At 43.7% G+C, this 26,554-nt stretch overlaps 1 protein-coding gene across 2 annotated transcripts in view; it reads right to left on the reverse strand.

The window, feature by feature from the left end:
* The window catches only part of AFTPH (aftiphilin), a 331,590-nt gene that overhangs the window by 252,751 nt on the left and 52,285 nt on the right, over positions 1-26,554 (reverse strand). For both annotated transcript variants that reach the window (XM_086927603.1, XM_086927602.1), the window contains exon 2: positions 9,058-10,949. In XM_086927603.1, the coding sequence (XP_086783729.1) occupies positions 9,058-10,917 (1,860 nt within the window). In that variant the 5' untranslated portion in view covers positions 10,918-10,949. The remainder of the gene's footprint in view (positions 1-9,057; positions 10,950-26,554) is intronic.

The raw sequence follows: 26,554 nt of genomic DNA on the forward strand, positions 1-26,554 counted from the left end.
GCTCAATCCGCTATGGCCTGTGATAGAGCATCCCATATTTTAGCTCCAACTTTTGGAGGGTGCATTTAAATTCAGTAAACTTATGGCTGGCCTCTTGAACTATTGGAGAATAGTTGGGATATAGCAAAATTGCAACTCCCCGATATTGCAGCGAACCCCTGTCCCAGGCTGTCCGTAATGCAGTATTGCGATAATTTAGGAGCCTGGTAATAATCTGTCGGGCGGCACCCTAGGTACTCGCCGGGGACTAAATGTTCAGTGTGCTCTTTCGACCACAAAGGTACCAGTGAAGGACTTCCTGTTGAAAAGCTCAGCTACAAGGTGTTCCACAAAGACATCCAATTGCTTTGTTCTAGTTGATTCTGATATGCCAGCTATACGAATATTATTACGACAAGATCTCGCCCCCAAGTATCGGAATTGCTGTCCTCGATCTCTGAGATCCTGCACTCTGCACCTCACATTATGGCGGATCGAGACTTTCAGACATGGCACTGAAAAGTCGTATTAGGGTGTCAAATCTAGAGTCAATAGACTTAAAGCTGCTCAAAGTTCAGCCATAATTGTAGTCATGCCATCTGACAGAGGGTCAGCCATTGTATGTTTCAAGGCACTGGTGGAATCAGAGGGTGAGAGTTTATGGCAAGGAGTCCTAGCTGGTTCGAAGGTAAGTTGTTTTTGCCTCGGGTCTCATTGTCCCATTGTGAATATGTGCACCGTTCCTGCCAAGGAGAGGGCGCTAGAACCAACCGCAGTAATAGGCAGCACATAAAGGAACTGCCAAGCACAAGTATGAAAGGAGGAAATATGCAGACAGCAAGTGCGGCAGTGGCAGGAGGAGGATCAGCAAATAATGGCACTGGAAGTAGTCAAGCTCAGCACGAGGCAGAGCATCCAGAGTCAGCTGGGAAATATGGCACAAATACAATGGGGATCACTCTGCAAAGCAGAGTAAAATTAAGAGATTCGCCGGGTCAGTTGATATCACCAGGGGTGATAGATAACAGCAGATGGGAGATGCTAAGAGAATTCCCCAGCTCCAGAGGCACATAATCAGGCACCCAGCCAGCACTCACGGCACAGCCAAGAATAAGCCCCTAGCTGCCCAAGTAGGCAAGAGAGCAGTAGGGAGGCAAGTCTGTTCCCAGGTCCCAACAGTGGCAGCAAGGGGATCAGCTGGCGAGATCCGCTAAATCCAGCGAATGAAGGTAAAAGGAGGGGAGCAGGAGATCATAGTTTGACACTGCAATGTAGATTACAGCAGCCTAATCCCTGCCGCAGCACACACAGTCAATGCGGTTCCTCACTTCTAAGAAAAGCCGCCATCCGATGAGCAGTGAGGACAAGTCTTACCCCCAAGGGCCCAAAATGATTTTGGCGGGCCACTGCGCCAGTCACGTCTGGCAGGAAGCTCTGGTAGCACGGGGGGATTGTCAAAGCAGTTGCTGTCCAAGCTGCCACACAGATATACAGAAACAGGTAGGCACCAGCACACAAGCTTCTTTAAATCCAAACTTTCCATCATGGTCTGCAGATTCCAAAATAAATCGAATCCAAATTGAACAATACAACAGAGCATGTTAATTTCTGCTATGGGACTTTGCAAGAAAAGTGAAGGAAAAGCCATCCAAGGGTCTACGAATTCAAAGGTTCAAAGCAGTAATGGGAGTAGTAGTAAAACCTGGTTTTCACAATCAAAGAAGGATCTCTTCTCTATCTTTAAAGACACCTACCACTGCGAACCATCATTATCAGTAACACCAGCTCAATGCTCACATAAGTCAAAGAATTAGAAGGAACAGCAATGCAAGACACACACACCAGCACATACACAGAAATAATACACCGGATGGGCAGCAGCAAAAGAGAACAAACAGCACAAGCAGCAGAAGTGCAAGCATATCTCTTACACAGAGCTGGTACATCACAGGCAGCAAGAGTGCATGCTTACAAACACACAAAACTGATACAGCCCACCAGATGCAGGACTAGCTTCCCCTGAACCGAGAACAATTACATACCATGTTCAGCAAACGTGTAAGCTTCCCTACTCACAGGGAACAGGTAAAGCACAGGCGCAGCCATGTAACCTTCATTCGTACAAACCAGGACAGCCAGGACACTCTTGTTGAGTAGCTGTGCGCTCTATAATGTAATCTAATATGTATTCATTCATTCATTCAGACGCATCACGAGAACGAGCTTAAAACACACACACACACACACACACACACACACACACACACACGAAAATTACCTTATTTCACACACAAAACTGACAGCACGGGCAGGACGACAGAGTCAGTTGTAGACTGGTAGGGCACTGGAGAAGCTGCCATAAGCGCACACCGAGACCGGGAGGTAACCCAAGCAGAAATGTGCTACTATTGTGCAAGCTGAGCAGCTCAGGTAAAGAAACCTTAAAAGATAGTGTACTAGAAGTGCTGCTATTGCTTCTTAGATATGTAGCAGGGGAGGCAAGAACTGCTGGGACTGGCCAATAGAGCATAGGCATGCTGGATAAGTCCCATTTATGGTACAATCCCCTTGTTTATAAGAGTAGGCACAATTTAATAAAAAGTATAACTGCCATTATTACACGTGCAGATACTGTTCCATTCACAATGCTTGTGTAAATTAGACAGCGCAAACAGATCCAGACAGCATATTCACTACCCTGGCGCTGTTTCTTCTCTAGTACCTAGCCTTGAGTCCCTCTCCCTTAGGACCTCGATGGCAGAAGGAGGCACTCATGGGTCTAACAGACCGAGAAGTCCCAATTCCTCATTACTCTGTCATATACGGTAACATCACATGGAATATCCTTGCCCGCATCTCCTTAGGCAACAGTAGATACTCAAATAAGAGTTTTGAGCTTGTGAATATAGTCTTATGAGATCTAGACTGTAAGAACTAGGGTCAGTATAAATGTAGTTTATGTAGGTGTAACCTAGTCTAATTTCCAGAGGTCTGTGTTATGACTGTCACGCAAAATGCATGATATTATGGAATTATACCACATTGTGTAATTGAGACGTTTGGGTAACAATTCTATTCCTGGAGCACAGGAAGAACCCAAACAAACTGACCATGAGCGGCTGTTAACATAATAATCAATTCTGCACTACTTTTTGCCACAGAGTGTGTCGTAGGCGTAAGGACACATTTCACACTAAAACATAGGATAAAATGTTAAGCTTTTTGGGGCATGTTTCTAAAAAATATTTTACTGGAAATTACGCAAATTCGCCAGGCTTAGAAAAATACATAGGGGTCTCATATTCGAGTCCATTTAATAACCAATACCTAACTCTCAGCAACAGATAAGAAACAATAGTTAGTATTTCTTGTCTGACTGTATACTGCTAAGCGAAAAAGAAGGTTTAATGTGATCCAATATGGTGACTTAAAACTTGCACTGAACATTTAAATATGCACTGCTAGAGCACACCATAAAGAGTCTATAACCCTACTTTTAGGAAGTGCTGGTCAGGTCCCATTAGCATTTATTATCAAAGCGCAGACGTATTCAGGCAACCCAATCACAGCAGAGGCAGCTTCTCTCACAAATTACACAGGTACCATATAGAGATCTTGTGCAATACAGCTAGGCAGCTGATAGCAGCTTGTTGTGCCTATATTCTGGTATGTCTCTGATGCGAGTGGCTGGTTCTTTAGAGAGGTTGGAAAAGGGTGAGACTGGTACTGGTTAATGGGTGGCACTGACCATCACTGGAAGCTAGTTTGGCTGGCATTTAAATGTGTCTCTATTACGCATGAAAATCAAAAGCTTTGGAGAGATGGCGGTACTCGTGGTAGGAAATGTTCACCAATGTAGAATAATGTAAGATGAGTAATTCGTATTTTAGGGTGCCAGGAAATAGTCCCTTCCGGCCAGTAGGGACTGTTGCTTATACTGAAAAAAGAGGGAGTGCAAGGGCTGCCTGCACTGTTTCCAAAGGCACTCCGATGGGAGAGTGAACTCCTGAATTATATTTTCATCACAAGGTATTGCACATTTCAAACAAGCGTAGTCAGTGGTAATCCTTTTTAACAGTTCGTTTAATCGATGAGTCACATATTACATCATAGTGACTTATTTGTAGAGCAATGTTTCAAATATGCTTTTTAAAGACATCCATTGCGGGAGGCTTCTGGCGAGCAGGCTACGGGCACAGACTCAGAGGCAACAAGTGCGCTCTCTCCTGTCGGCCGATGGCGACCAGATTACGGAAGACGCGGCAATTGCCGCGGCCTTCGGCAATTTTTACGCGGCGCTCTACGACGCGGATCACCTGGACCCCAGTGCCGGTCCGGCCTACTTGCAGGGCGCGGAGCTCCCCACCCTTACCCCAGCTCAAGCAGACTTTCTGGAGCGGCCCATAGGCCTGGAGGAGGTCATCTCGGCTATTGCCCGCCTCAAGGTGGGGAAATCCCCGGGACCCGACGGCTATACCGCGGCATTTTACAAGACCTTTTGTCAGCAACTTGCCCCTCTCCTGCGCGACCTATTTAACACATTTGACACACCTGGTGCCATACACCCGGACCTGCTGGAGGCGTCTATCTCTGTTATTCCCAAACCGGGCCGTGATCCGGCAGCCTGCGGTTCATACAGGCCCATTTCGCTACTGAACGTAGACTTGAAGCTCTACACTGGCATACTAGCGAGCCGCATTGCACCATATATGCAACAGCTGGTAGACCCCGATCAGGTGGGCTTTATCCCCCAGCGGCAGACCAGCGACAACACCAGGCGGGTGCTGCACCTCATTGAGGCCGGGTCGCGCACTAAACCCGGCTGCATGCTCCTCACCATTGACGCGGAGAAAGCCTTCGACAGAGTGCATTGGCCATACCTCGATCAGGCCCTCCGCCACTTCGGCTTTGGGGAAAAACTCCGCCATCGCATCTTCAACTGCTACCGCCGGCCCAACGCCGCGGTTAGGGTGAACGGTCATACCTCCCCGAGGTTCGACATTGGCAGAGGCACGCGCCAAGGCTGCCCTCTGTCACCGCTCCTATTCGCACTGTATATGGAGCCGATGGCTCAAAGAGTGCGGCAGCACGCTCGCATCTCTGGTATCAAATTTGGAGCCGACACGCACAAGATCAGCCTGTACGCTGACGACGTTTTGCTGTCCCTTACCGACCCGATGCAATCCCTGCGTGCTCTCTTTGTGGAGCTCCACACCTTTGCCCTGGCCTCGGGGTTTAAAATCAACGAAGCCAAATCCGAAGCCCTGAACATCTCCCTGAGCCCAGATGTGGTGGCCGAGATTAAATCGGAATTCAAGATTCAATGGTCGGACGCAACCGTCCCGTACCTAGGCGTGCGCCTGGCTCCTACTGTTGGGGGCACTGCGCGAGTCAATTACGAGGCCCTCACACTCAAGCTCCGGGAGCAGCTCCGGCGTTGGAGGTCACTTACGCTGTCATGGCTGGGCAGAATTGCCGCAGTCAAGATGACACTGCTGCCGCAGATCCTATATCTGTTTCAGACGCTCCCCGTGAACCCCCCGAAGGGATGGCTTCAACAGACCCAATCGGATCTGTCGCGGTTCATTTGGAACGGCCGGCGGCCTAGGTTTAAGCACACTCTCGCCGCTCTGCCCCCGGCGAACGGGGGGGTCGGCGTGCCCGACCTCACCCTGTACTTCCAGGCAGCACAGCTGCGCACCTTTGTGGAATGGTTCCAGCTGGAGTCCGGCAAACACTGGCTCTTCTTGGACCAGGCCGTGGCCGGCCGTACCCTCCAGGGCGTGCCTTTCCTACCACGCCGACACCGGCCCCCTAACCTGTACGCCTCTGAAATCACTAGTACCGCCCTGCGAGTGTGGGACAGAGTGGCTGTGGCCAAGGGGCTGACCACCTTCCCCTCACCTATGACTCCCATCTTTGAAAACCCAGACTTCTCGCCGGGCTTGGACGCCGGAGCATTCACGACGTGGCGGGCGACACCCTGTAGAGCAGCGGGACACATGTTCGACGTCAAGGGGATCCTCCCGTTCCAGCAGGTCAAGGCGGATTACGGCGTGGCCGAATCGGAACGCTTGCAATACCTGCAGGTGCGCCACTGGGTGCTTCACCCCTCGATCCAGCCCGGGGCCCAACGGCACCTCACACCCTACGAACGGTGGCTGCTGACACGCACCTCGGACAAGAAATTGATTTCAGATCTATATCAGCAGCTCCTTCTCACTCAGGCACACACGTACAACGCGGGACAAGTCCGGTGGGAAAGGGACCTGGGGAGACAGCTCACTCGGAAGGAATGGGAGGGGGTTTACCATAGGGCCAGACACTCGGCGCACCACACCGGGCTTACCGAGACATTGACTAAGGTAGCCACATACTGGTACCACACCCCTGAGAGACTACATCAATGGGATGCCCGAATAAGTGACAGATGCTGGAGAGGGTGTGGGGGTTTGGGTACTCTGGAACACCTGCTGTGGAGCTGTGAGGCGCTGCGCCCCTACTGGGACCCCATCCTGGACCTCATAGATGCACATCTAGACACGCAACTGCCGCGCTTCCCAGCATACATTATTCTAGGCCTCCCAAACGCCCTCACATACCCTCTGAAATCCTGGAGAGGACGCTTGATCGCGCTTGCGCTTGGGGCTGCGGTCCAAAACATTGCGGCTCACTGGAGGGCGGTTCAGGCCCCGCAGCAATTGGGGTGGCTTCACCGGCTCTGGGCGATCCTGGGGATGGAGAAACTGTCACTGGCCGCAGCTGGGAGGGGGGCGGAATTTGCGGAACTCTGGCGGCCATTCCTCGCCCTGCTTACCGGGGAGTTTCGGGAGGTGAGCTGCCCACGCTACCTGCGCCTGCTACGCCTGGCAGAAACACCTCTCCCAGACCCCAATACTCACACCCGTAAACGCACGGGCCCTGCGCGCGCAGCGCCAACTGACTGTTAGTGGCAGAACACGGCCGATAGAGCAATCCCGGAAATGGACAAGGAGAGGGGTGGGCTGGGGTGGGAAGGGTAGGGGGGTTGTTTACAGTTCTTTGTTTCTCAAAGTTATGCTAGCTCTGATTAGCTTGCACCGTTGTAGCACCTCTTATGACGCGGCCGGCCCAGCTGGGTTGTAGGCGGCTTGCTGTGTTAACAAGATGATGTTCCCGCTGGCCTCGTGTTGGGTGTCAGTGGGGTTGCTGACCTAGGCCTCCCTGGAGTGGAGACGGCCCCTACAGATGTCTCGGAGGTGCATTTCTTTGCCTGTGCTCAATAAATATTTAATACATAAAGACATCCATTGATTAAAGCATCATCCCTATGCATTTCGGGCTGAGCCCTTCGTCAGGGGATAGCAATAGATCTGCAAATAAACATAATGGTATCAGGAAGGGGAGCTCGCAACCACGAGGTAAACAATACGGTCAGGAGAGTAAAGCAAAACCAAACATGCATATTCCTACACTGAAAGCAAAATGGAAGGGTTAAAAAGAGTCTCTGGATAGTCAGGTCAAAGGTGAGGAGGAAAAAAGAGTGTCGATGACGTGAGGGTTATTGCAAACACCCATTGAGTGCAAGCTGGACTCTGAAAAAAGCTCGGAGTAAACCGGCAAAACGGGACAATCTCCCGTGTGTGATACCCAACAATTACGTGCACTCGGGAAGAAACGATTGTGTGCTCGGTTAAAAAACGTGAGAGTGACAGTCGGAAAAAGTCAAAGAGGCTTACCCAGTGTTAAATGTAGCGGCGCACGACATGCTTCAATGCCGCCGCTATCGATCTATAATGTTTCTGTCTATATGCGCAGACACACATATTGTTTTGTTTATCGCATTTATACTTTCAAAGTTTAGTACAGTATCAGGCCACGGCCATTGTCATGTTTTGATTTTTCCACTTTACGACCTTTTAATCACCGGTACGTCCCCATGGTCACTAACATTCACGGGAGTCCGTTTTCCATTTCCACGATCGCGTATTTACTTCCGTGTTCTTCCTAACCAAACACTGACCCTCGGCAGCCCCGCATGTCGTGCGCCGCTACATTTAACACTGGGTAAGCCTCTTTGACTTTTTCCGACTGTCACGCTCACATTTTTTAACCGAGCACACAATTGTTTCTTTTTTCCTCCTCACCTTTGACCTGACTATCCAGAGACTCTTTTTAACCCTTCCATTTTGCTTTCAGTGTAGGAATATGCATGTTTGGTTTTGCTTTACTCTCCTGACCGTATTGTTTACCTCGTGGTTGCGAGCTCCCCTTCCTGATACCATTATGTTTATTTGCAGATCTATTGCTATCCCCTGACGAAGGGCTCAGCCCGAAATGCATAGGGATGATGCTTTAATCAATGGATGTCTTTAAAAAGCATATTTGAAACATTGCTCTACAAATAAGTCACTATGATGTAATATGTGACTCATCGATTAAACGAACTGTTAAAAAGGATTACCACTGACTACGCTTGTTTGAAATGTGCAATACCTTGTGATGAAAATATAATTCAGGAGTTCACTCTCCCATCGGAGTGCCTTTGGAAACAGTGCAGGCAGCCCTTGCACTCCCTCTTTTTTCTCTATTACGCATCCCATTCTCTTTCACTCCAAGCACTATATTCTGGCTCATACTTAAGTATATGTTCTAGCTAGAAACCTAGGGTCAGCACAAAGTTCTTAAATTGCCTTGTACGGTGAGCTCTTAAACAAGGGTCCACAAGTTTGAGGAGCCCTAAAAAAGTATAAAAAGTTATCCCAATCATTAATGTGATGCAAACTAATAATGCAAGTGAGGACAACAGGTTTAAGAAGTTATCAAAGTGTTTCCATTATGACACACTTATGCAAGAAGTAGATTATTCTGAATCAGACTACTTTTTTATACTACAGTTCGAATTTACTAGTCACAGCTAAAATATATAACTAATCAAAGCAATATGCTGTAACATGTGACTTGAAAACTTGTGTAAGGTAATAATTTACAATCACTCGGACAGTATATTCACATTTCCCTTGTCGGTGTAACAGTAATAACTAAGCAACTCAACAAGTCTGATATAAACGCCATAACTTATAAAAGAAAAAAAATCACCTGAAATGCAGTTGCTGCTTCTTGCTCGTGTCCAGTAAGTTCTGTTTTATGGGAACTGGACAAAACTGTGCCCTTATTGGGTGTGCCAGATTCATTCTCAATAGGTACCTCCGTCCTATGGGGCTGCCGTGGCTGCTCCTCACAGGTAAAAGAATCCACTGCCGGCTCATCTCCAAAAGCTGTCCAAGTACTCCCTTTTTGTTCATCCTCAAAAGCATTCCACCCCTCAGGTTGGTTATAGCTGGCTGAGCTAAAATCTGCAAAATCATCAAACTCTTGAAAGGCATCTTTCACCTCTTGGGTTTTTGGCACAGAGTCGTAACCACCAAAATCCAGATCATCTTTATCCACCTCAGCAAAAGGCTTAGCTGGAAAATCACAAAACTTGCCTTGGGTGCTATCTAGGTCTGACAAAGCGCCCGCCTTTGTTTCTTTAGAGAGATCAAGGCCCTTGCATTCAGGCTCCAAAGTAGTGCTAACATTTCCAAACTCACCAAACTCCTCCACAGTTTTAGTGAATTGTGGAAACTGTTCTGAAGTGCTTTCCAAAAACATAAATCCATTAGGCTGCGGAATATCACAAACGACAGAAGGAGGCATTGTATTGACTTGGTCAAAATCCTTTGTGTTGCTGACCGGGAAAGTTGCAAACTCAGTACTATGGTCATTGTTCGTCAAACCACCAAAGTCATCTAAACTGACTTTGTTTGTACAAACACTGTCTCTGGCCTGCTCAAGTCTATGTTCTTCATGGATTGTTATACTATGATCATTTACCATTTCTGTAGAACTGCAAGTCCTAGAAACATCTACATTGATAGCTTCCCTTACTTTGTGTCCTGCGTCACTCTTTTCAGCGTTTCCAATATCCTCTAACCGATGATTTGTGGCTGATCCTAAACTTGCAGGCAGTGTACTAGAGCTGACAAAAGTCTCACACTGCAAGGATGCAGTATTCTGTTCCCCTTGTTGCTCTGCTTCTAGACATACTGCATTAGCATCAGAAAAGCACAACTGAGCAGCTTCCAGCTCAGACTGATCTTCGGAAGTGGTGGAATTCAACACAATTCCAGTGCTTCTATCATTCACTCTGTTTATGAAACAGTTATCTTGACTCTTTGGCAATACTGCATCATCCAACTCCAAATGTGCATGATCCTCTGTTTCTTCAGTGTTTTTACTTGAAAAAGTGGTCAAATCAAACACCTTATTTGGTCTGGATACAGAGTCCAACGTCAGCTCTGTACTATGAGAGCCAATAGTCTTTATTCCCTTTACATTACTGTCAACGTCCAGAGCTTCTGTTCCCTGAGGGTTCACAGAGTCTAAAACTGCAAAACCATTTGTAAGAACCTCTGGACAGGGTAGTTTATTACCATTACAGTTACTTATTTCCTGGTTCACCTGCGGTCTAATAACTTCTGGGGAGATATGCTCTTGTTTAACAAATTGTTCTTTTTCTTGTACTTTTTTTCTTACGTATTCAGGACTGGTTTTTCCCTGAAATGGGGAATTTGAAGTTCTTGACTGGATAGCTTCAATGCAAGTATCAGTTTCTAATAAATCAGACTGTCCCATTGGAGAATCCGAAAATTTTGGAAAGCAGTTCTCATTGGTTTCGGTGGAAGAATAGCTATTGACATCGGAGTAATCCTGAATGGGCATGAAGTGGTTTGGGGGAATAAAATCCTCCTTTGAATTAGAATAATCAGGTGCGTCAAAATCAGCAAATCCAACACACGAGCCTTCCACTTCAGAGAATCCACCAAATTCTCCAAATTCATCTTCGTCCTCGTCTTCAGCTCCATTGTCCAAAGGGGGAGGGGAGGATGAGTACATTCGAATAATATCAGGTTCCATCCTGGTACTTGTTTTCACACATTAATTTATGCCTACAAAATATAAACACATTACAGTGAGGGTTAAAAGGGTACACTTGCCAACAATTACATAGAGAATGTAAATAGGATTCCCAAAACTAATGTGCTTATACCACACACATGCCTATTTAAATAGATTCAGCTAACACTAATAGGATCATTTAAAAAGCTTTGCAGTTCATGTACAGTCGAGCAAATTACACAGTACTTTTAATAATTAGCACATAAGTGGAAGGTTACAATGTACTTACCCATTAAAGTGTTTATCCAGAATACACTAAGCCCATGCGAGACTTCGAGCCCTCCCCTGCTGAAAGGAGCCTTAACTTTTAAGCCCAGGTCTGCAAATGTATTTATTCTACTTTTTGTGTCACCAGTATGCAATCCAAGCAAACCTTCATCAGAATTGGAGCGAAGCATTGGCAGCATCGAAGGCATGCAAGGAGTTGAACAGAGTGCAAAATACAATGGGCCAGCAGTACAAAGTGTTCAGCAATCGCAAACCCTCCAATTCTGTAAATGAGAGGGATTGTAAACACTAACGCCATTTTCAAATGCACTAACCCCAATTAACCCATTCAGAAAAGGTTTTCCAAATTGTTACTGAGTTTATGAATTCATGCTAAATGAGTATTTTGTTTAGGACATTCCTTCCAAACAAGGAAGTAAGCCAGAATATTTAAATGTCGCCCACTTTGAACTAAAGCGCTGATGCCACCAAGCAAGTGAAGCAAAGGAGCTAAACCTCCCTAGAACAGCTTCCTCGTCTCTTCCATCCATGCATCAATACATTAATTCTTTCGCCCATCCCTCCACCTAGTGATATCCACTATTTCATCTTTACACTAGGTCATCCATTAATGCTTTCATCCATCATTTAATCTTTTCCTAGAGCCTACATCCATCCTCACCTTCCTTTGAGGGGCTGGTATAAAACTGTTTATAGGCAGCGCCACTGATGGCTGTTATGGAGAGGATGCTAAGTATCTAAGAATATACATGAACCCTATAAAAACATGGGCTAAAAATCACAATTTTAGTGTAAAGGTTAAACAAACTGGCATCATGTTTAATAAACACAGTGCTACAGAGTTTGATGAAGCAACAACATTTACTTACTTGTCATCCTGGCTGTCTATAATGGAGTTAATAAAGTTCTCCATCATTGGAATATCTCCACCGCCTATGTGTGACATCCAAGAACCTTATGTCCTAGAGAAAACAGGAGTATTCAGAACTTCTGCTCTCTTTTTAATATCCAAGGAAACCAAAACTTTTACACTAAAATGCCCTCGGCCTGTAAGATCACACTTTAATCCCTTTTAAAAAAAGATGCATGAAGCAGAAAATGGTGCAAATGGGCACTACTTTCAAACTGCACGTTAGTATTCCAAGGGTCTCATTTATCGCAAATGATGATAAGGTGCTATATGACCAAATGTCACTGCAAGAAGCCCAATTATACATTTCGAACAATGCTTCTGGTTTAACAAGGAGCAAGGAGGTTTGTTATTGAATTCTACTGAAATATCAATGGCAGAGAACTAGGAACACAAATCGGTATATTCTTCTGAATGGTGAGAACTTTTATGATATGCCCATGGAATAGAATAGGGTAGCAAGATTAACCCTGAGGGAAAAAGAGATGGTTATGGGCAAAGATGACCAATAGGAAATCATTTAAGCAAGCAAGCTGCAAGAGGAGCATTGCATACTCCAGCATCAGAATTAAGTCAAAACATGTTTGCTAAATAAAGGCAGGAAATGATCATCAGGCCGATGCACTTCAAATGTCACGAATACAGAGGTTTATGATAAAAGGAACAAAGCTGCTGCCATTTTTAAAGGAATAAGCCTGTGTTAGATCCAGAAGGGGATAAAAGCTGTTTGATATGGAGTCTAGCCTTCAAGATGTGGATTTGTTAGACGAAGCCAAACCCGTTCTGATGTACCGATAGTTAAAAAAATATATACTTCTTTTTAGTGTTTTAGAAATAAAAACCTAAAGGATCTCTTACATCTAGTTTATGAAGACAGCACTCCACTGGGGAGGATGAGTGAGGAGGATAGAGTAAATAACCTTGTTTATGTGAAAATCCAAAATGGCTTCCAGAGGAAAGAACTCTTGATGAAAACCTCAGTAAGATTAATGTGCGCCTAGTGCTTGGAAGCCAGTCACCCTCCCTGGCTAATGTAAGTGCCTCTAAGAAAGTCCCCTTCAATGAGAGATGTTGAATGCCAGACTTATACATTAGATTAAACGGGGAGCCCATTAATTCTGAAAACACAATATTCAATTAGCGAAAAACAGCTGATCTTCCAATGGGAAGATTTTTAAAATCCTTAATTTAAATCCTTAGTCAACAATTTGTGAAAAAGATGATGGCTAGGAAAAGTGTACTCCAGTACATGAAAAACTGGAGCCTAGACAAAGCAAAAGATGCAAGTATACTAGGTCTGCTATTACTGGAAGATATTCATACGAACTTGCTTACCCAAATACCTAGTTATCTTTTCCATTTGAAGACATTCCAAGCTTTCATAGCTGTATGTTTAGCTTCCTTCAAAATATTTGTGTAATCTTACAGGATCTTCAAATTACCATACAGATAGTTCATTGATGGAAGGGAGTAGTGACTACTTGTAGAGGAGATCCAAACTGAACGGAAATGTTTGAGTGATTTCTAAAAAAGTAAAGGTGTAAATGTAAATGTATGTAAGGTCGCACCAACAGCCTTGTCAATAAAGAGCAATGACAATCATCTTAGTCTTGAGCTGTTTTAAATTAAACAGAACCTTCAGAAGTTGTCAAATTTACAAGGATATATCTGTTTGACCGCTCTATCAAAAGCCCATTTCTTCTGGAAATGGTATATGGGAACTTGAATGCAGAGAGCAGGCATGTAAGGATTACTGGGAAGCCAATTCAAATGTGGGTCTCTTCAAAGGCAGATAACGTCAGAGAGAAAATATATATTGATGACCAATTAGATCTCCTCTTAGTTTATCTACTTATGAGTTGTGGAAGCTGTACCACCCTTCTCTCTACTGGTATTGTACTTGAAGTCACTCAGTCATACCTCCCTTCTTATTTATATAGTGGATCATCATAGTGCACTCTACTTGGACCAGGCTGGATTTAAGGTAAACAATGGGAGAAGCAACTTAAGAGCACAAAACTCAGCAAAAGAATATTCAAGGTAGTCCTTCAAAGAGTTCTTTTCAGCTGGAACGTGCCCCAGGTGAGCAATCAGCTTTTCCTCCCAGTTTCTTGATTTATTGCACCAGTGGTCCTACAGCCCGTCTTGAAGAGTTCTTCAGTGTATATTCACCTGAGGATCGATACATGATAAGATTAGGACCAAAGGATGTTTGGCAATAGAAGAAGAATCATTATACAGAAGACAAACTATCCACTTCAAGATACACTTTGTGACCATTGTGTCTAGTAGTCGGGTAGAGGATAATATGTACTGGTGTAGATGTAAAGTTAGCATAATACACCTGGGGCCCCAAGTTGCAAACAACTTCGGCTATCAAACAGAAGTTTTATAATGTGTAGTAACTGCCGAAAATGTGAAGTATTAGAAGTAAGATTATTTCTAAATACAACCTCCCACAAACAAACTCAGAGTGCGTGTAAGCACCTCAGGAGTTAGATCCAACTGTCACCACACATGTCATCTTGGACCAACCGTCATTCTAGGGAACAGTCTCGCATGCAACAGGCAGCGTGAGACAACTAACATAACAGAGGCATCATGCGGGCAGCGTGCGATAAGAGACCACTACATATATCTCCTTTCCTTAAAAGGGAAAGGATAAACGAAGGGAGGCAGAAAAGTGGAGAAAGAGAGAGAGAGAGACAGAGAAATCACCTGTACCTTAGGGGTAGTCTGACAACTCTTGTACTCCTCCTGGGGGAATCAAGAGGGTTGTTGAGAGCATCAAAACCTTGATATCCTGGGACAGGAGAATGTGATATGCGTTCTCAGAACCTTCCCTAGGTCTCTCACCAACTTTAGCATCGACCTTTACAATCTTATTCATGTTCCACCAATTAAACTTGTTGACTCGAACAGCACTGCCACAAATTTTATCAATGGAGACAGGTTTTCTGAACTTAGAATCACCCCTTTTCACAAAACCCCGTCTCCTAATTTTGACTACGTCACCTGCAGCAAACTTCTTGTTGGAAACATGTTTCCCGTTATCAAAATATTTATTTTGCTTGTATTGAACATCGCTGACTTTGTTTCTAACAATTACATCAAGTTCTTGTGCAGACGTGTTACGCCTGAACCACTTTGACATCCATGCAGGCCTAAGGTCCGAACTGTGCATTCTGCCTTTGAGAAGTTCAAAGGGGGACCCACCTGTCGATGAATGGGGTGTGGTCCTGTAGAACCACCACATGGTTCTTACAGCAGTCGGTATGGCTTTGTTGTGTCCTATGGCCCACATTATACAATCCCCAATGACTTTGTTAAGTCTCTTCACCAGCCCATTAGTTTGGGGATGACAGAGAGCTTTTAAGGTGGATGATAGAGGGTTCTTTAAGGAATTTTTCGACATCAGACGAGACCAACTGTACCCCGTTGTCAGAGATGACACTCTTGGGAAAGCAGTCCCTCATGAAGATTTCTTTCATAAACTCGAGAATCTCTTTTGAGTCAGCTTTGGGTACAAACTGGACTTCGGGCAATTTAGAGTAATAGTGTACTAATACTATAGTAAACCGTGTCTGATGGGGTAGGGTGTGGAAGGGAACCAAAAGATCAATTCCCACTTTCTCCCAGGGATTCTCAGGAAGAGGTATGGGAGTGAGGGGGGGATTGGACGCAAGTAGTGTGATCACTACCAGCACAAATGACACACTCAAGGACCAAAGCATCAATGTCTCTATCCATATATGGCCACCAGAAGTATTCACAAATCCCAAGTTTGGTGAGGGTAGCTCACAGGTGTCCCTCATGGACCTTTTTCAACAGTGTTTTCCTAAGATCGAATGGTGGGACTATTTTATCAAGTCTGAAAAAAACAAGGCCATCTTTTAGCGAGAACCCAACACATACTTTACCAAATGGTTGAATATCAACATTTACATTTCTCTCTTTTGGCCACCCTTTTACCATGAATTGCTTTACAACTTTAAATTGTTTCATCAGAGTCCATGGCAGCATACCAGTTGCTTTCAACAATAGAATATACATTTTGTAATTCTACCTTTGCAACTATGCAGTCTTCATGCTCATCATCGTCAATATGCTTTTCACCCATCACTGACTCATTAGGAAAAGAAGGCTCTAACATTCTTTCCTCCAGAGATGTGTACGACATCGAAGTTGAATTGATGCAGTTTAGATGCAAGGCGGGCTATCCGTGGTATTGAGTTGCGATGATTGGTGTTCCGTAAAATGGCTACTAATGGTTTGAGATCTGTTTGTAGGGTGAACTTCCTGCCCCATAAGTAGCACTTAAATGTTCCCACCAACAGGGAAAAAGTTCCTTCTCTATGATAGAGTAGTGGACTCTGTGTCCCTAAGTACTCTAGACGTGAACCCTATTGTATGTTCCTCTGTACCTACTTGCTGGGTTAGGACAATAACCAAACCATAACATCTTGCGTCTACAGTCAAAGTGCAACGTATCAATGGTTTAAATGGTTTTCATGCTTTGACCGAGGTGAGTTGGGTTTTGACCATTCAAATGCACATTTACATTCTTCATCCCATAGTAACACTGTTTGATGTTTGAGCAAATTGGAAATAGATCTTATTTTGGTGGCATAATCGCGTATGAAGCGGGAATAGACCTCTGTCAACCCTAGTAGTGATTTCACACGTGTTTTGTCTTTAGGGGCAGAAGCATTCACAATGGCTTGGATAAGACTGGGTTTGGGGGTTTCACCAGTGCTTGAGATCGTGTGACCCAGGTACTCTACAAAGTCTTTCGAGAACGCGCATGTCTGGTCGGCAGCCTATATGAGAACATCGTCTTGGAATATTGCCACATTTTTTATACCTTTGAGGAGCTGAAAAAAACGACGCTGCTGTGGCCAAGACAAATGGCAGCTGACAGAATTGATACGTGCCTGAGGGAGAATTGAATGCTGTGCGATGACGGAGTCTCTGTTAAGTTTAACCTGGTGATAGGCTGACACCAGGTCGAGTTTTTAAAACAATTTGGCTCCTGCTACCATGCCCAACATTTCACTGATGTTAGGTAGAGGGTGCAAGTCAAACCAAATTTCTTTGTTCAGGCTGAGCAAGTCAATGCATATCCTCAACTCGTTATTTTTTTTCGCGCTACGACTTATGGAGATGACCAATCGGATGATTCAACAGGCTCGATCACACCTCTTTTACGCATAGACACAGGTTCTTTTTCCAGATCTTTTCTGAATGGTACACTCCTCCGTTTATGTCTTACTGGAGTAGCACCTTCTTTAACCTTTACCCTATGTTCAAAGCCTATAACTTTTACCAATTCTCCTGAAAAGACTTTGGGGTATGTGTTAAGAAGTTGTTCCACATGCGTGGAATCACGAATGGCTACGACCTGGTCTTTTGCACCTGGACATAACATCATTTAAAACAAACCGTGGTGGAACCGCCCTAGAATATTCAACCCATGTATTGCGACATATATTTTGCCATGAATAGGTCTGTTTTTGAACTCCATAACATCTTCAAAATACCCTAGGAGATCAATTTTACGTCCTTCGTAGGAAACAGGGGAACGATCTGGGGGAAGTAACGGCCTCTCAACCCAATCTGCTTTGAATAGAGAATCCACCAGAAGGTGTAAATTATTTTCTCCAACTATTACGTTAACATAGGGGTCTACACAATCATTGGGGTCACCTGTTCTGAGAGCGCTGTACTTTACTACAAGAATCATATCTTTTAATTCTTCTAAGGGATCTTCTTTTTCACTTTCACTGTTGTCTTTGACATGTACAACCCGCACATTTTCCCTTTTATGACCCTGGCATACTTTATCAAAATTCCCCACTTTACCACATGACAGACAAACCACATTTTTAGCTGGACCTGGCCTACCATTTTTTATATGCACTGAATTACCACACATTAAAACAAATGTCAGTTCTTCTGAAAAAACGAAACTGTGGGTTAGCTTTTTTTGTCTTGCTATTAGGAAGAAATACTGGAGTGACAACCTCTGAATTCTTGTTTTCCAGTTCCTTCACTGACACTTGTGATGTTTCAATACTTTTTGCGATGAGTATGGACTCTTCCAAAGAGGGGTTTTCTAGCGATAGGAGCTTTTGTCTGCTAGTTCTGTCGGAGCATTGGCTTATGAAGTGGTCACGAACCAACTGCTCACTGAAGTTTTCAAATTCGCAATCAGCAATCATTTTTCTAAGGGCTGTGATGTATGGGTCGACGTCTTCATCACACTTTTGAACTCGTTTGAAGAATTTATGGATTAACACTACAACACTGGGCTGGACATCATATCTCTTTGCTGGTTTCCTAATTATGCTCGGATATTCATCTTGTTCTTCTCCCTCTACTGGTTCTGCCTCTGGTAAGTGCTTGAGAGTAGCTCTCCCCTCAAATCCTAGTGAGTGCAAAAGCAAGAACTTCTTCCTTTCTGGTCTTTACCTGTGTGCGCCAATTGCCCCTAAATAGGTCTCAAATGCATCTAACCAATGTCGCCATTTTACAGGTGGTTCTCCTGGCGAGTCAAGAAAAGGTGGTGGAGGTTGGACTGCCTGCATGCTGAAGAGAGAGATGCAAACTGAAGTTTAAAACATTTTTTAAAAGTATGAGGGGTTAATGCAGTTAGACAACTACGATATGAAATCAAGAAACGTTGTGTGGCACCAGGGATGGATGACAAGTAGTAATGGACTAGGTATGCGTGTCACTGTGCAAGCCCCTGTAAAGAATAAATAGACAGGCAAAGGTGTGCTTGTCATATATTGGCCAAGATTGTAAACTCATTTATAAATGAACAGGTGTGCGTGTCACCGTGTATGCATGCCGATGCCCGCTTTTTTTTAATCATAGATCAAAGTCATAGGTGTGCGTGTCACCGAGATGGTGAGTGTGCACTGTGGATCGTGAAATAAATCATAAATAAAGCAGTACCTGAATAGCTTGCGTTTGAGGAAACACGTTATATGGGGTGACCAGGTTGTTACCATCTTCCTCGAAGAGAAGGTTTCATGGAGCTAACATGAGGCGAGATTTCACCTCACACTCTAAGGCTAAGGCTGCTGCCCGGCGTTCTGAAAAAAAAGATACACTGTTAAATCTCGCTGTCAGTTACGCTGGTGTACGCCCCCGCTGAGGACAGAAGAATGCTTTCCACATGGTGATGATGCGACAAGGGTTGCCGGAATACATGGTGTTCACTCCTCCTACCAGCAAGGCGCAAGTCAGTTGCAGGCGGAGCACTCCGGCACACCTTCCGGGAGAATCCCTTCCTGACGTTTCTGAGAGCATCGCCGTTAGTGAGAAGAGAGTGGAGACAACCAGCATTAAACCATGGCACTAAGAATTTCACTTGCTTGTTCTATGTTCAGTGAGCCTTCTTCGATGCCTTCTTCTTTCCTCCCAAATTTTCGATGCTCGACATGTAATCTTCCACTCGGAAGCCGTTCTGAACTGCGTGGGTGCTGTGTGGGAGCTTGCTGAAAACTTGTCACCAAAGAGAATGTAGTAACAGCAGAAATTGTGGAGTATTAGAAGTAAGTTTATTTCTAAATACAATCTCCCACAGACAAACTCCAAGTGCGTGCAAGCACCTCAGGAGTTAGATCCAACTGTCACCACACGTCATCTTGGACCAACCGTCATTCTAGGGAACAGTCTTGTGCGCAACAGGCAGCGCAAGACAACTAACATAATAGAGGCATCATGCGGGCTGCGCGCCATAAGAGAACACTACATAAAGCTTTTTAGTAAGAACTGCCTTTGATTGCTCGTTTGTTTACTTAAGGATAGGCATGTCTTGTACCTCCAAGGTAAAGTTGCCATTACAACTTTTCTCTTAAAAAAATCTTGTTGCTCAGTTTTCGGTGTGAATGTAAAGTTTTATCGTATTACGCCAAAGAACACTCTGTAGGCCTCTTCCTTACTGAAACTGGGAAAAGAGACCTGATGAAATGGCAAGATACTTCAGAAATTGTATTGCCATCCCAAGGTCAAAAATAGGCCTAAAATCATATTAAAGACCTTTTGGCAATACAGAGAAATATTGGAATTATAAACAGGCTAAAGATTTGTGAATAAGTGCAGAAGTTGATTAAATAGAAAGAAAGGGAAACTAAGATCTAGCTGTTCTCGAAAAGTAATGTTGCAGTTGTTCTTTCAATAAGAAGGTGAGCTACTCTACGGTCAGACAGATAACAAGAGTTTTTCTTTACAGCAAAGAATGTAGAACAACCTGTCCTACTGATATCCCCTTTCACCGCAGAAAGTTTATGCTCTCTACAGAATACACAAAACACACTATCCAACCTTTTTGTGTATACACTGTAATTAGTGCGGGCGGGGGACATATGGCAAGCATGGCATTGAGTGGACAGGAAATTCACAAATATTTATTGGGGCTAATCTATCAGCTGGGCTCTAAATAACTCCTTAAAAAGCAGAGTACATTTAAGTTCCATGTACTAAGAACAGCGTAATATAGTTTTATAGCCCGCTGTAGCAGGCTATAACAGCCATTAAAGGCTCGCCCACTCTAGCGTTAAAGGCACGAGGCGAGGGCCTTCAACAAGGGAGCGAGCCCTGCTACGGTGGGTTATAATGCTATTGGAACATTCTGTCCCATGAGGGCAGAATGTTCTAATTAGAGAAAGAATGGCCTCTCATAGCCTGAGGTGGTTGAAATAACCTTTGGCTCTGAAGCCTTTGTTCACCCTCAATGTTCTACAATTTAGAAACAAAAATAACTCACACAGAGCAACCGAAGTCTAGTTGCCATGCACCCTCCACACAAAAACAAAAAGCCACATTAAAGTATGGCAAAGTACCTATTCATGTGCTCTTCTTGGAATAGCAGAGTGATAGCGAAGGGAAAACGAGAAGGAAAAAAGATTTGGAAAGAAAGACCTCACCCACTTTTTGTGGCATGCTTCATCATCAGCCAGTCCGTATCACCATGTTAAGATAGTACTCATGGTTGTCTCAACCTCATTGCAAGGGAGATCAGAATAAATATTCTTCTGGTCATACAAAGGGTCAAGATTCTATAAAAACAACCTTTGTGTAAACCTCAGGCTTTCCCCTTATTTTGGCATATAAAGGGCTAGATTAAAAACACTGGAGGATATTATTGTGAATCTAAGTCTAGGAACATCCTTTTTACTTCTCTTTTGCCGGCATGCTTCGGCCACGGTAAGGTCTTGCAAAAGAGGGTCTAGGGGCTTTGTCAGGGCACTCAAAGGTACCCCTAATCTTGTCCTTTAGTAATTAATTCACCTGAAAACAAGCAAACACATTCTTAGTGGTACATCATCAACAATTAACAGTAAGTCCTGGTCCCAAACAATGAGTGCTGTAGGGCCTTACCTGCAACCAGTGGCACACATTAAGCACTGGTTGTGGGGGAAACATGTAACGAATCGAAAAGATGTCAAGTGTTGGATGCAATGGCCACACACTGTTCCGTCGAGGCTGCGTAAAGGGCAACTCCTTCCTGCACACTGAGTTGCTAAACACTTCAAAGTATAACATGGAAGCAACAGGTGTATATATAAAGAGCTACTTAAAGGAGGAAAATGCCAAGTAGCGCAAACAAAATCTAGACATGCATGCATGCATGCAGATTTTCAAGTCCAGAACAGTGGAGAAGCCAGGAATATACTAACACCGGAGAGAAGTTGATGAGGATGGGATCCAGCTGGGGCAGGATACCAGAGATGTAGATGAAGAAATTCCCTTAAAAGAACCAATGTTGTAGGGGCATGGAAAAAATGGAAATGAGAAGCAAGGTAACCAGGAAGCAGAATCCCACCAGCACAATAAATTGAGCATGTTGATACTCCTTTTATGGTGTAAAACAGCATTCAGCTGTGACGAAGGAACAGGAAGCGAAAAAGAGAACACAAGTATAGCTTGAGGCAACCATACTGAAATAACGTATATTTCTTCCCTTTTCAGAAAAAGTGTCCACAGCACGAAAGCTATGTTGTCTTTGGAAGCAGAAGTCCGTCTCCTGGAAATTTTTGGGAGGTAAGTGAACCACAGAAAGTGAATGGTTCAAGAAAAGATCAGAGGCTTGGCTCTTGATGATTCCCAAGTACCACGTGGAGGAGGCAAAGGGCTGTACTCTTGCGTACTCTTAAGATCTTGCTCCTACTCTGACACTCGGCCCAGGAGCGATGAGCCAAATTAGAAACAGCAACTCCTTCCCAAGGCACACTCTCAGTGGAGAGAGAAAGACAAGCATGTGTCCCATGGAACCATGAGGAAGACCAGGGCCCGTACAACGAGATCCTCTTGAAAAGACACTGCACACCTAGCAGTAAGATAAAGGGTCTTGCAAGGCACTTTACCGCCCGATTCGAAACCCTCTGCTTGCAAGGTATAAGAAACAAAAAGTGGGCAAAAATTAACCTTACAACTAGATTAAAACCTTGAAAACAGAAAAAATGTTGAATAAAGCAACAAAAATGATCTACAGCGTTATATCTGAAAACATGAAAATAAGACGTGCCATTGGTCGAAATCTTGACTCGACAAAGTGGAAACATTAACTGTCTTGATTGGTACAGCTCAGCACACTAGCATGGTGAAGCTCCAAGGAACTTGAAAGTGACAGTGTCAAAATTCTCTTATGAAATCAGTCTGTCACATTTCTTTTTTTTCTGTTTTGAAAGGAGCTAAATTCAAATTTTTTTGGGGCTTTTTTAAGGATGAATCTATTAATTGAGTTCAAGTTAAGACATAGCAAAATCATCACCTACAAGAAATCAGACATGAAAAAAGAAACCAAGAAAGGGATCCTAAATGTAAGAACCTCTCACTCATTGCTCCTTAGTCCCTTCATCCCATGCACTTTCTCTCCAATAAATTATTTGTGTCACGCTCAAGCATCATACAAACTTAGGGAGTAGCCCCATCAGTTCAACAAACAGTATCATTCTGTCTTGGGTTATATTTAGATCATCTTAGCCACTTCAAATATCAGGGGCATGCACAATCCCGACATTTAGAGGCTAAATAAGTTAAGAAAGGTGCCCATACATCTTCAGAGTCCTCTTCTTGCTGTTCTGGTGTCATATAAATCTTCCCCATCTCCAGGGGGTCCAACAGTCTATGTAACAATTCTCTAATGTTAGACAGATGTTCCTTCTTCCAAAAAACTATGGTGGCCAGTCTCAATGCACAGAATGCCAAAGATATTGGCCATCCACTTCTCAAGAATATGGAGAATGTCTATACATTGGTTACCCCACCCCTCTTCTGCAGTAGCCTGAAAGCCAGCAACCTAGGGATCGCTGCCTTGAACATGGTATCTACCGAGTCAACAACAACGACGAATAAAAGAAATTGCAAAATAGTTAGATAAATCTTTGCTACAATACAGGACAACAGTAAAAGCATCAACAGACTCAATTTCCAAATATAAGTATTCAACACAGCCTAGCCTGAAAAGATGAGGGCCAGACTAAGTTTTTGTTAGAGAGGTTTAAAAAAGAGACCTCCGCAAAGACCTGCAGGAAAGGAAGGGGATCTGGAGGTAGTGACAACAGCTCCTAGAATACAGCAGTTAGAGATGTGATCCCCCCCACCCCCCCGCATCTGCTACCTGCTCTAAAAATCTTTGGAACTACAAAAATCCTCCCAGAGGCTGCCAGATCTGATGGAGTTGCAGTATGCACAGTCTGATCGGTAAGGCATGCAATCCATCAAGATATAATTAGGGCTTGAACAAGCAGTCGTTGACCAATGGGCTGAATCAGATTTCTAGGACAGTGAAAGGAATGAAAATTAGTTAGAAAGGGCCACTTATGTGGGCACATGGGGATCCAATAAAGTCAGACAACAACAATTGTAAGGGAAGGAATTACACCACCAACAACCAGTGAATTATTTTAGAAATCAATATAGATGTTGGAACAGGAAATAGAGAACATTGATTTCTCATTGATCGCCACATGATAGTGCCCCCAGACATGACAGACTTCTATAGGCAATAGCCACAGGTAAGGCTGTATTTTATTCATGTGCATATGTAGAACTATGTTCGACGAGCATGGGTACATTACACAGAAAAGACAACAATGCTTCATTCAGGGTTATTCAACAGAACCATAAACATTAACCTTGGTATTCACAAATGTATTCCCAATAAGACGGTACAAACGTGAAAAAGCTCTCAGTTGGGCATACATATGCAAAGCTGTGATAATATTATGAAGAATTTCAAATCAATTTAGAAGAAGCTCCAGAACATAGTGAGAAGCACAGTGCATGCGAGTTGTGATTACGTGTCTAATGAAAACATAAAAACAACTCTTGGTATCAAAGTTATCAGCTGTAATATACAACGTTCATTGGTAACAAGTTTTCATTGAAGTTAGTTTCCCATCTACAGAATTGTTATTTCTTTTAAAAAACAATCCAAAACTAAGGGTCTGTAAATGTTCCGACCCCAGATTAATTTACAACAGGGTCTTAATCAAGACATAATGGATACAGTCTCTGGCCTTGCAGACCCATTCCATTCTGCATAAGCTGTAGGAGAGTGTTTAAGCAATATGGGAATTCATAAACCCCTTTTCTCATTGGCAGCATATATTCAGCAAGGAAAGAGGGTGGTGAATCAATGCAGGAAAATAAGATGAAATAAAATGCATAGACCAATCAACCAACTATGGCACTGGAGAAATAAAATAGAATGCAGGGTCAAAAAAGAATTTTATATTTGGGTTCGGGAGGGGAAAGAGAACCGGTGAGTCCGACTTACAGATGGTGAGGACCCACACAGTGAATTTTAGAACCATCGATGCTCTTGAGAGGCCTTGCAAGAGGCATGATCTTCAATGTACATAATGAAGCAAAATAATACAAAATATGACTATTGTTAAGAGGTGCTGCTTTATAAGAACCTTTTAAGAGGTCTGTTAAAAGCAAGTAAAAGCACGTGATCAGTAACTCAATCAATGAGGAAGTAGGAAGTAATATGACCACAAACAGGAAGGCAGTATGCAAGACTAGAATAGAGAGCAGCAGGCAACAATGCGGAGCAGGAAAGTCAGCAGACAGGACAGATGGGTTCGCTTTAATGGAATTCAGCCTGCGAAATGACATCTGCACAAAGTGTCACAGGAGGTTCTTCCCAGTTCACCAGGTCTTACACCAATTAAAATTCAATTTAAAGTATAAACATCTTTAGATCACAAGACTACTGCATTGGAAATGTTTAAGTTAAAGTTCAGCACTAAGGTTGAGTCTTCCTCTTTCTCAATTTTTTCTCCCCCCCTTCTAACGACCGGCTGCTCCTGAAGATGTCCATCTAATTTCTCTCTCTCCACTTATCCTTATTTTTCACTTAGGGTTTGTTTTTTTCCCTTTTGTGCACTCTCTTAGGGTTTGTTGTTTCCTCGGTACGCAGCAGAGCCCTTACTTATGCTTACTAGATAGTCCTCTCCATAGCAACATGACCTTGAAAGAGCTATCTATACCCAATTATATCTATCCTCTATTCAGCATTGTTAGGGCATGGTTGCCTCTTCGTCAGTATAACTTTCTGGGGTATGCCCATAGAAGCCGATTACCACCTACTGTGTGTTCATTAAATATTATGAATCTGCACTCCTATTACATTTATTGTGGATTTTGGCCTCATTGTGTATGTGCGCCTGCCCTGCCTGGAGTCTTTAAAGCTCTAAAAAAATGAAAAAGTATTAATATAAATTCAAGCTTCGTTTCTGCCAATGAAGTGTTAATGTCCACAAAATCCGAACGTGTAGACCTTAATAAGGGAAATCCAAGGAGGGAAGGGATAAAGGTGGCCTGTGTAATGCATTGGTTTCAAGTGTCTATCTTTTCCACTTAACCTCGCAGTGGAGATTTTCTCTCATTTGTTCAAATCCAGCACTGTGCAGAAAGTGCTTGGTGACAAAATATTACTGCAGATGAGGGGAAACTTTAATAACTTAGCTAATGCGTTCTCGCGAATCCATGGGTACTTCAAGCATGACGAATGCAGCAATGTTAAATTGACTCAGACATACACGGTCTGTGAAATTTTGACATTTTTAAGGGGCGGGGGGACCAACAAGAAAAGAGGGACCCTCTCCATTTTATAATGGAAGTTAAGAAACTAGAGAGAAGTCTGGAATTTTAGCTGGAAAATGGCTACATGATGAGCGAGAAAACTTCAGAAAGTACTACCTTTTCGAACAGCAGCACTTTGTATTCTAAGAATCACACCATTTTAGACAACAGAAATGTGGATCTACAAGTCCAAGAGAAAAAGCGTTACGGTTAAGACTGGCTGTAAGTATCACGCATAATATATTTGCAAACAAGCCGCAACAGCCATTGGGCAACTCCGCAGCAGGCATCACTTATAAGAAATATTAAGGAGTTAATCAGCAATTATAACATTTCTGTACGACGAACCTG

This window comes from Lissotriton vulgaris, chromosome 6, assembly GCF_964263255.1.
Source record: "Lissotriton vulgaris chromosome 6, aLisVul1.2, whole genome shotgun sequence".
NCBI lineage: Eukaryota > Metazoa > Chordata > Amphibia > Caudata > Salamandridae > Lissotriton > Lissotriton vulgaris.